The sequence below is a fragment of the Cavia porcellus genome, unplaced genomic scaffold, assembly GCF_034190915.1.
Source record: "Cavia porcellus strain 051 isolate PalLab524CR breed Dunkin Hartley unplaced genomic scaffold, mCavPor4.1 scaffold_23, whole genome shotgun sequence".
In the NCBI taxonomy this organism is placed as follows: domain Eukaryota; kingdom Metazoa; phylum Chordata; class Mammalia; order Rodentia; family Caviidae; genus Cavia; species Cavia porcellus.
In genome coordinates, this window is record NW_026947506.1 from 35386385 (window position 1) to 35398161 (window position 11777).

The 11777-nt window shown below is 40.2% G+C and overlaps 1 protein-coding gene and 1 non-coding gene across 2 annotated transcripts in view; both read right to left on the reverse strand.

Moving 5' to 3' along the window:
* LOC111756912 (WD repeat domain phosphoinositide-interacting protein 2-like) overlaps window positions 1-11413 on the reverse strand; it is a 28836-nt gene extending 17423 nt beyond the window's left edge. Inside the window, exons 1-2 of the mRNA XM_063233609.1 lie at window positions 11363-11413; window positions 11084-11208 (exon numbers count right to left, since the gene is read on the reverse strand). Coding sequence (XP_063089679.1) covers window positions 11084-11208; window positions 11363-11413 — 176 coding nt within the window. The remainder of the gene's footprint in view (window positions 1-11083; window positions 11209-11362) is intronic.
* On the reverse strand, window positions 8570-8705 carry LOC111756948 (small nucleolar RNA SNORA2/SNORA34 family). The gene has a single exon (XR_002791342.1). It is a non-coding gene; the product is annotated as a small nucleolar RNA SNORA2/SNORA34 family (small nucleolar RNA).
* Window positions 11414-11777: the final 364 nt, after the last annotated feature.

Here is an 11777-nt window from a genome sequence, read left to right on the forward strand (position 1 = left end):
TGTTCCCAATCATCAGTCAATAAAGTCACTCCTTCTCATTACCTTCTTGATGATTATGCAGTTAAGAGGGAACAGGCCAACACTGTAAACAGGAAGAAGCCTGCATATTGCTGCAAAGTTCTGGCAGCCTCACTGAGGACCACAGCCACCATGAGTTTTTGGTGGACAGCTCTTCCTCCAACTCACATCTCCACCCTGACCTGCATCTGCATGGTCCAAAGGCCTTTCAGGCTCATGAGTACCCAAGCTGAGCTCTTTCCCTCATTAATTATTTTTGTTGTTCTTTTCTTTTCTCTCTTGAGACAGGGTCTTGTTATGTAACTTAGTGATCTTCCTGCTTCAGCTTCCCAACTACTGGGCTTACAGGCCCAGTGCAGCACTACACCTGGCTCCTTCACTGATTTTTTTTCTGAGGTGCTGTCATCACTCACAGAAACCACAGTAGAAACCGGAAGTCAGCAGCTTCTCCCCTGCATGCATTAACACATCACTATCCCTGCCACTGGCCACTGCTGTTGGGCAGTGTCCTTCTCAACCATATCCTCTGCACAGCAGGCAGAATGGCCAGCTTTAAGGCTGAAGGAGCCTCAAAAACCATCTTCAACTTATAGATGAGGACAAAGAAAACAGTATCTCCCAGAATGGTAATAGTCACCTGGAAACAAGAAACACAGTGGATAAAGCAACCAATACCTCCAGACAGTTCATAACATCAATTCTTCAAACACAAGGCTTGAGAAGGCATAGCCTTTTCTTTAAGCTATCTCTTTTGGAAATATCAATTAAAACAGACATAGCCACAGGAAAAATTTAGTTCCTGATATTTCCACTGAAGAGTCAAGTGACCACCTGCCACTTATTCACTGGTAAATTCACTTCAAAGAGCCGAAGGCCTCCATTGTAAGCCTTCTACAGTGTTACTTCCGGGGGGGGGGGGGACACGACGATACGACACGACTAACCAGGTAAACGAGGACGTCTGTGACCAGCTGCTCCTGCTTTCCTTTTCATTCTTCTAGTTGAAAAAACAAAAACAAAACAAATGGTAAAAAGCAAATAAAACTTAATCATACTTTTAGGATAAGAACCATGATGACAAACTTGAGATCATATTACAAGAAAGGTAAGACAAATATAGCTTGGTTTTCAATGAATACTGTGTTGCTAAACATGTTAATGACAAAAAACAAACAAGTAAAACTGCTGTATAGCTTAAATAGACTTGAGTGAAACGGTCTGCAAGCGTCCCTAAGTACAGTACATGTGGATTCTAGCTCACCATTCTTGGCCTTACCAAAAATCATCTTCCTTTACAGTACTAACATTAACTTAGAGTGGGGAAGAAGAGAGGGAAACACATGAACTACAGGAACATTTACATTTCCTTCAAGGGTAAGCAAAAGTGCTATAAAGTTTGAGGCCAGCTTGGACTACATAATGAATTCAAAGCCAGCCTGAACTACATAGCAAGACCCTATCTCAAGAAACTTAAAAAACAAAAAAAGAAAGATATATATATATATATATATAGATATAGATATATATATATATATATATTTGTCAAACTGGTATGAAGTAATACTCAATATTCAATATTCAGGGCAAGAGAATACTAATTGGGAACTCAAATAATCTCTCTGTGTTGTAGATATATTTAACTATTAAAATGCAAAAGTGTGGGGGGGTTCTTTATGGTTAAAATTCTTAGTTCTCCAGAGGATAATATGAGATGTTTTTTTAAGCTTTACACAATTTGGGAAACACTGACATAGCACTCAGAAAAATAACTACCCAGGCATAGTGGCAAATGTCTACAATGCCAGTACTCTGGGAGTCTGAAGCAGGAAGACTGAGAGTTCCATCCCAGGCATGGTGACTTCCTTAGTGAAAGCCTGTCTGAAAATACAAAATACAAAAAGGGAGACAGGATTGGCTGGGGCTGCAGTTCAGCGCAAAGGCCCTGTGTTCAACCTAAGTACCACCATCATCCCATCAAAAACCAAACCAACCAAACCAAACCAGGCAAAACCAAACCCAGAATTGTCTTAGTCTAATAAATTTTGAGTATAATTCTAACTTACAATTCCTCTTAACTTACAATTCCTCTCAATTTGTTCATTCTCCGTCAAGGTCTCTTGGGCAAGTCAAGATTATGACACAGAGGCCATGGTGGTAGTGCACACACCTGTAATTCCACTACTTGAGAGGCCAGCCTGGGTTACACAGTGAATTCAAGACCAGCCTAAACTGTATAGTGAGACCTCTCAAAAAACAAAACAAAACTAACAAACAAAAAACTCCACAGAAATTTCTTGCATTAATAACTTTAATACTGAGTAGTAACATATGATTCCCAAAACTGAAAAGGTTCTATTTCAGGCCAGAGTGACATTTTAGCATATGAGGAACGTGGCAGCCCACTTAAAAATAAAATAACAACAGCTAGGTATGGTAGTGCACTCCTGTAATCCCAGCACTAGAGAAGCTAAGGCAGGAGGTTCGATGTGAGTTTGAGGCCAGCCTGAACTGCAGTGAAACCCTGTCTCAAAAAGAAAAAAAAAAGGGAGAAAGAGAGAATATTTTTTTTTTATTTAAAGAAAGACAAAACAAAACGGAAAATGGGTAGAAATAGTACATACTTTCAAAGAAAAAATAACAGTAATAAGTCACTTGTTGATGTTTACATATTGTCCTCTTACAAATAATTGTTCAAGATACAAAAGTGGAACATATAAATGGGAATTCAAACAGGGAGACTGCAAATAGTTCTGTTCAACTATCTAATAAAAACTTAGTAGTATGGTGATCAATCCTATACACTATCCAGGAGATTATCACTGGCTATCATAATGTCTCTTATTTTCTTTTAAATAGTTGTCCATATCTTCACATACAATGAATTCATACAAAACAAAATAGTATTAAACTGATGAGGACAGAATGATGAAGGCATTACAGGCCCTCAAAACCAGGCAATAGGAAAATCAACAATGGCTCCCATAATGTCACTTGTTCTCTTCAAAATAGCTGTCCATACCTTCAAGTATGTTGAGCAACTTTACTGAACTCACAACCTTGCCCTTGCAAGGCAGGCTCTTGTGTCACTGCGCTAAATCCCCAATCCCTTCATGTATGTTGAAATTAAACAATACAAAACAGGCTAAAATCACTCTGAACAAATAATAATAGTATTGCTGGATTTCACAGCATGACACTACAGAATCAGCCCTGGATACTATAGTGTCTCTTTTTCTTCAAAGTAGCTGTTCATTTCATCATGCACTATATAATCAATTCTCATAAACTGTTTAGGGGAAGTTCTAGGCATGTATGAGTGTTTACATGTATACCTATCCTTTCTGTATTAGAGGGAAAAACAAAACAAATTCCTAGAAAAACACAAAACAAAAAATATAAGTAAATAAAAATAGCAAAGAACCCAAAACACTGACAATACAAGCCTTCCAAACAAGGTGGTAGGAGCATAACTAGGGTTATTTTACATAATGATCTTCAAGAGTTCCTCACATCACCATACAATAATACAATTGTTCCAATGCTATGAATGTTAACTTTTTGTTCCAAGAACTTACAGAATTTGTAGTACAATCATCTGAGCTATCCTAAGTGTGTTTATATAATTTTAGATATTTTTTCTTTTCCTTTTTTTTTCATTTTCTCTGAGATATTATTTTTCCCCTGTAAGTAGACTCTTATCCTTTCACTGTATATACTGAGTATTTTGCATCCTATGTCCTCTTGTCATTTATTACACTAGGGAGACTATATGGTATTTACACATATGATTTATTTCACTTATGAGTATGGTCTTGAGTTTCATCCATTTACTTATAAATATTTCAGTGTGATCATTTTTTTTTATCGGTAGCAGGGATTGAACTCACGACTGCCTGCTTACAAGGCAGGTGCTTATGCCGCTGAGCTAAATCCCCAGCCCCTAGTGTGATCATTTTTTATAGCTGAGTAGTACTCCATTGTATAAAAATACATCTTTTTTATCCATTTTTCAGTTGATGGGCATTTAGGTTGTTTCCAAGATCTGGCTATTACAAATCATGCTGCTATAAACATAGGTGCACATATATCACTGTGTGTGATGTTTTCAGTTCTTCTAGGAATGTGCTCAGAAGTAGAATGGCTGGGTCAAATGGGACTTCTAATCCCGGCTTTTTGAGGAATCTCCACAGTTGTTGCACCAGTCTGCACTCCTACCAACAGTGCAAAAGAGTTCCTTTTTCCCTGCAGCCTCTCCAGCATTTGTTGTTGATAGTTTTTTTTTGTCCTGCCATTCTTTCTGGAGGGAGACAGAATGTCAATGTAATTTTAATTTGCACTTCTCTAATGACCAATGATGCTGAACATTTTTTTCATGTTTTTACTTGCCATTTGCATTTCTTCATCTGAGAACTGTGTATTCATCTCAGATGCCCATTTTTGGATTGGGTCTTTGAATTTTGGGGGTCTGATTTTTAAAAATTCTTTATATGTTCTAGACAGAAGTCCTTTGTCTAAAGGACAATTGACTAAGGTTTTTTTTTCTCAATTTTTGATCATGCTGGGAGTTTCTTTCAACATGCAAAAACTCTTTAATAGGACGTGATCCCAATTATTGATTCTGTGAAGTATTTGGCATGCAGTTTGATTCTTGTTCATCAATTCTCTATCTAACTCTGTCTTCAAGATTTCTACCTACTTTGTCTTCCAGAAGATTTAGTGTTTCTGTTTTAACATTTAGATCTTTGGTCCATTTTGACTTTAGCTTAGTACATGGTGATACGCACGTGTATAGTTTTAGTTTTTGGCATATGGAGAGCCAATTTTTCCAGCACCACTTATTAAGGAGACTATCTTTCTTCCAGCGAACATGTCTGGCACCTTTATCAAAGATACGGTGGCCGAGTGTGTTTATAGTTGTATCTTCTAATCTATTCCATTGATCTTCAGGTCTGTTTTTATTCAAGTACCATGCTGATTTTATTACAGTAGCTTTGTAGTGTAACTTCAAGTCAGGGATTATTCTCCTGCCTTGCCTTTGTTGCTTAGAATTGCCTTTGCTATTGTAGTTCTCTTCTGGTTCCAGATGAATTTTAGGAGTGATTTCTCTAGGTCTGTGAGGTATGCTAGTGGTATTTTGATTGGGATTGCATTAAGTCTGTATAACATTTTTTGGGGGAATGGCCATTTTCATGTTTGTTCTTCCTATCCATGAACAAGGGATGTCTTTCCATTTTCTGAGATCCTCTTTGATTTGTTTTTTCATAGTAGTATAATTTTCAATGAATAGATCTTTTACTTCTTTCACTAGATTGATTACTATTTCATTTTTTTGCATGCTATTGTGGCTTCTTTTATGTCTCTCTCAGTGTTTTTGTTGTTAGTGTACAGGAATGCTATTGATCTTTGAGTGCTGACTTTGTATCCAGCTACATTAATGAATTTATTTATTATACCTAGGAGTCTTTCAATGAAGTTTTGGGGGTCTTCTATGTAGAGTATCATGTCATCTGCAAATAATAACTTCTTCTTTTCCTATCCTTACTTTTTAAAATTTCTCTCTTATCTAATTGCTCTGGCTAGTATTTCCAGTACTATATTGAATAGGAGTGGTGATAATGGACATCTTTGTCTTATTCCTGATTTTAGGGTAAAGGCTTTCAGTTTTGGGCCACTTAATATGATGTGGCTGTTGGTCTGTCATAGATGGCTTTCATCATATTGAGATAAAGACCATCTATTCCAATTTTCTGTAAGGTTCTTACCATGGATAAGTGTTGGACCTTATCAAAAGCTTTTTTTGCACCTATAGAGATGATCATGTAATTCTAATTTTTGGCTCTATTGATATGGTAAATTACATTTATTGATTTGCGTACGTTCAGCCAACCTTGCATTCCTGGGATGAACCCCACCTGGTCATGGTGTATAATCTTCTTGATAATTTGCTGCATTCTGTTTGCCAATATTTTATTGAGAATTTTTACATCTATGTTCATTAGGGAGATTGGCCTCTAGTTCATTTTTTGGTTGGGTCTTGCTTCCAGGAATGAGTTAGGGAGAATTGCTTCCCTTCTCTACACCTCAAACATCTAGAAAAAGAAGAACAAGTCAAGCCAAAAGCCAAAAGAGGGGAGGAAATTATAAAGATCAGAGGAGAAATTAATGCAACAGAGACTAAGAAAATAATACAAAGAATAAATGAATCAAAGAGTTGGTTCTTTGAAAGAGTAAATAAAATTGATAAGCCCCTAGCCAAATCTTATTTTAAAAAAGAAAAAACTCAAATTTATGTAATAAGGTATGAAAATGGTGAAATCCCTACAAACTCTGTGGAAATACAGAGGACCATCAACACCTATTTCTAAAACCTCTACTCTCGTAAGTTCAAAAACACAGAAGAAATGGACAGATTCCTAGAAACATATGAATTACCAAAGCTGGGTCAAGAAGATGTAAAACTGCTGAATAACCCAATTTCAGTTAATGAAACTGAAAATGTAATTAAATCCTTACCAACAAAAAAAAGCCCAGGCCCAGACAGATTCACTGCAGAATCCTACAAGAAATTCAAAGATTTAATGTCGACATTCCTCAAATTTTTCAATGAAATTGAAAGGGAAGCAATTCTTCCTAACTCATTCCTGGAAGCAAATATTACTCTAGTACCAAAAGTCAACTGACTGCTCAGGAGTATATTATTCAATTTTCCTTGTTTTTGTGGGGTTTTTGCAGTTTCTTTTATCATTAATCCCTAGTTTCATGGCACTATGATTTGATAACATGCATGGGATTTCAATTCTTTTGCACTTACTTATGTTCTGTGGACTAGTATACAGTCTGTTTTAGAGAATGTCCCATGCACTGTTGAGAAGAATATATATTCTGATGTTGTTGGGTGGAACACTCTGTACACGTACATCAAGTCCATTTGTTCACAGATGTGAACAAGTCCATTTGCTCACAGGTGTTCAGTTATTTCTTTGCTGATTTTCTGTGTGATTGATCTGTCCCTTTGTGTCAATGGCACATTAAGGTCTCCTGTTATAATTGTGTTATTGTTTATTTGATTTTTCATTTCTGTTATTATTTGTTTTGTATAGCTGGTATAGGTGCTCTTGAGTTTGGTGCATATATATTTGAAATTGTTATCTCTTCCTCCTGAAATTTTCCCCTACCTAGTACTTAGTGGCCTTCTTTATTTTTTTTTTTTAATTTTTTATTTTGTCTTTTTCATTTTTATTGGTTCCGGGGATCAAACTCATGACCACCTACTTGCAAGGCAGGTGCTTATGCCGTTGAGCTAAATCCCCAGCCCCACCTTCTTTATTTCTATCATTCTTGGTTGAGGTTCACATTGTCTGCAAACAGAATAGCTACCCTGCTTTTGCGGGGGGGGGGGGTTCCTGTTGCATAAAGTATTGTTTTTCATCCTTTGACTTTCAGTTTATGTGTTTCCTTTCGGGTTAGATGGATTCTTGTATTCAGCATATGGTTGGATGCTGTTTCTTGATCCATTCTTTCAGTCTGTTTCTTTTAATTGGTGAATTGAGGCCATTTACATTAGTGGTTATAACTGATATATATTCGCTTTTTTGACGTTATCTTTCTGCTGTTGCTTCTTTACCTTTCCACTGTTTGTTTGCCTTGTTTAGTGGTTTTTTTCCTATGTCTATCTAGAGTGTCTTTCAGTATTTTTTGCAGGGTTGGTTTGGTGGTCATGAAGTTCTTCAGCTGTTCTTGGTTGTGGAAGTATCTTTATTTCTCTATGCATTTTGGAGGATAGTTTTTCAGGGTAAATCAGTCTGGGTTGGAAGTTGTTTTCCTTTAGGATCTGAAATACTTCACTCCATGGTCTTCTTGACTTCACTGTTTGTGTTCAGAAGTCTGCTGTGATTCTCAGAGGCTTTCCTTATAGGTGATCTGTCTCTTCTCTCTAGCAGCTTTTAAAATTTTTTAAAAATTTTTACTTTAAAGGGGGTAAAATTAAACACAACAGAACAACATAGGATATAAGATAAAAATTTCAAAGCTAGACAACCTGAGATCTTCACTGTCTTATCATATTATCTCTAGTTTTCTTCAAAATAGTTTTCCATGTTTTCACATACAGAAAATTCATACAAAACAGCATAGTATAAAACTGATCTGAACAGAATGAGGAAGGTGATTTAGGTCTTCAAAACCAGACAACAGAGAAGTCACTAATGGCTGTTGTAGAGCCTCTGGTTCTCTTCAAAATAGCTGTCCATACTCTCATGTATATTGAAGTTCAACAAAACAAAACAGGCGAGGGGGAGGGGTTGCTTGGTTTCCTGGCACTCCAGGTCCCAGCATGGCACGGCTCCAGTAAATGCCGAAGGCTCCCGTCCTCGGCTACCGGAGCCTGCCACATTCACAGCTGCTTATGGGGGCAGGGGGTTGCTTGGTTTCCCAGCGTTCCAAGTCCCAGCATGGAGCAGGTCACATTAAACACCAGTGGCTCCTATTCTGGGCCACTACAGCTTGCCACGCTCACAGCCACTCATGGGGTGTGTGTAGTGGGGTTGCTTCAAGTTGTTTCTTTCTAATGAATTGACCATTTCACCGCCCAAGGTTTGAAATGGCCAACAGATCATAGAAGACATTTCTTTAGGCTCCTGCTTGAAACCAACAGTGTCAGGAAGCTGCCAGCCTTGATTCAGGGCCAGTCTAGCAGTTTTTAATATTCTGTTATGTTGGACACTGTATTGGACGTTATGCTGGATTTCTGGGATATTATTATATGCTTGGGTGTAGTTTTATTTTGGTTATGGTTATTTGGAGTTCTATATGCTTCACCAATCTGTCAGTTTACATTATCATGTTTGGGAAATTTTTAGTTATTACTTCTGTAAATAGTCTCTTGATATCATTTGTGTTGTCCCTTTCGTTTTCATTTATCCCTATCAATCTTACGTTGTTTTTCTTTGCATCATCTTACAGCTGTTTAATTATTTCCTGATTCCTTGTTATTTCTAAAACATCTTTGCTTTCCTGTTCACTAGCTGCAATCTTGTCTTTGAGGTCTGAAATTCTATCTTCACTTTTGTGGAGGTGGTTTTGCCAACTTTCGATGGAACTTTTGATTTGCTGTATATCTCTTTGAATCTGCTTCATGAATTGTTTGTTTCTTGCACTGTTCATTCAGGGTTACCATCTTTTTGCATTGTTCCTCATTGTTCTTTAGATGTGTTCAGCATTTCTTTCATTACACTTACCATTTCTTCTTTTACCTGGGAGATTATTTCTGATCTGAGTTCTTTTACAGCTTCCAGGAATAGTTCCTTTATTTCAGTTGTTATCATTTCAGGAATTTCAGGTGTATGACTTGCATTTTCTCCTATGTCCAAGTCTCCCTAGGCTTGCTAAAGTTGGACTAGAAGTTTGAGATTGCATTTTGCTCTTTCAACATTTTACTATACTTCCAAGTTTTGAGCAATGTTTCAAAGCTTCCTCCATGCTCTGGGAGCCAACTTGTGCATGTTTGGCTCCTGGGACTGGGTTTAGCCTCTACTAGGCACATGGAGGTCACTGGGTGTGAGCCAGTTAGGTCTACAGAAACCTGTTGCGCATCCTCTGTGATTTGGGACACTGGGCATGGTCTTAGCAGCTGGGAGCAATGCTGCAACCCCTCCTCCCCACCTGCCCCCCTCCTCCCCATGGCTGGGAATCCAGTCCTGCAGGTTCGGCTCCCAGGACTCTCTAAAGGTTTTAAATAAAATCAGAATGATTCAAAGTTTCCTACTCTCTCCCCAGATTATCTAGTTGATCCCAACTACAACAAACTGCAACAGACTGTCTGGATTGTTTGTTGTGTTGGCTTTTTGGTCACACACAATATTACAGTATTTGCTAGCCTTAACCTCTATAGATTACTACATCATTAATTCTAAACTGTCTTCAGAATTCTGCTCTGGAGATATGAAAAATAAAAGTGAAAACAAAAAACAAGCATGACAGTGAAAAGAGCACTGCCAGGGAACTCAGGAGACAAGATTCTGTGCCTGCCCCCATGCCATGGTTAACCAACTATTGACCCTCTTTCTAGGTTCAAGTTTTCTCAGGTGTCATTTGGGCCCCGGGGTGGGCACTGAATCCCCATAGCTGCACAACTCTCTTTGACAACCACACAACTTTGAGAAGGTGCTGTTGAGAGGGCACGTGCTGCACACTTCCAACCTGGTGTTTGCCACTCTGCAGTTTACTTTTAATTAGGAAAAAAAAATCTCATTTTCTACTTTGTTCATTCCATTCTGCCACTAACAACCAAGGACTTCAAATGATGCCAAGTGATTCACTCCTTCTCCTCCTCCTCTTACATCACTTCCTCTTACTTCCCAAGATGGCTCTTCTCCCTTCCAGCCCCATTAACTCATCCTTCCTTCTCCAGAAAACTTATCTATTAACTCCCCTCAAGACCCATCAGAGGCAGCCCTGAAGAGGCCACTTCCGACCCCTATCATATGGAGCTAATAAGCTCGGGTTCGAACCCCTAACTGACATTACGGTCTCTCTTGCCCACGGATGTCCCATGCCCTGCACCCTGAGATCCCTAGGGCCAGTTCCTGTACTGCTCTAGGCTCAGTTTCTCCTGGGCCAAGGCCAATATATTGCTAAGGTTGTTTGTTGTCTGGAGGAGACAGTTACCTGGCAAAGAAAACAGCGTAAAAAGAAGATGAGCGAGAGAAGGGGCCATGGGATGCGAGGGCAACGAGGAAGAGGCCGGAAGGGGAAAAGCAGGGCAAAGGCAGAGCCTGGAGGCGGAGGTGGGGGACAAGTCCACGCCACGGGGCAGCCAGGACCGCGAGTCAAGCCGCAAAGTTCCACTGTAACATGGGGAGAAGCGGGGTCCAAGCCCGAGCCGCCAGCAAGCCTCCTTGAGCCACTCCCTTCCCGCAGCGCCTCAGCAGTGGCTAGGGAAGTCCAAGCCGTGACCCTTCCGACCCTTCCGACCCCTCCGAACCGGCGCGAGGCAGTCGCCCTAGGCCCGCTAAGAACTCTGACCCCTGACCTCTGGCCCCGACCCCGGCTGCAGCCCGGGCCTTACGTGTTATCGGGGTTGAAGTTGCCGAACAGCAGCTGGCTAGCGCCAGCTTTGATGCACTGACTTGCGAGGTTCATGGCTGCGCGCGCGGCGGGTTGGCCAAAGTGGTGGCCAAGCGGCCGCGCGCTCTTGGGGTACGATCAAGATGCACTCAGGGTCGGTGCTGGATCTTACTCGCCACCGCTGGCTGCTCCAGGCTCAAACGTTGCCTCGTCCCAGCCCTACTCTTGTTTATGCTCAGGGGCCTGGGCACCCTGCACGCCTGCGCAGCCACGCCCCCACGACAGGAAGTCCCTCAAAGTGCAGGCGCAGGGTAAGTTCCTGCCCCTCCATCGCGGGTCAGAAGTTTGGTTCCAGGGAGCTCTTACAAGTGACAGGGCCGTATGCGTGCTGCGGGGCGCGTGCGTGTGAGAAAAAGGTGGGCGGTGTCTGTCTACTTTTGGCGGGCCCTCTCTGGTAATGAGTTTGTGTGTAGCTGGAGATTTAGCTAAGTGGTGTAAGCGCTTGCCTGGTAAGTACAAGGTTCTGAGTTTGATCCCCAGTATCAACCCCCCCCCCAAACCCCCAAAATCCCAAAGTCAGTGTGCTGGGCATTGGACCAATTACAAATGCACACCTTTTTTTGGAGTGAGTGTTGAGGGATTGAACCCTGGGTCTTCCCACTGAGCTACATCCAAAACTACATTTTTTTTTAAGG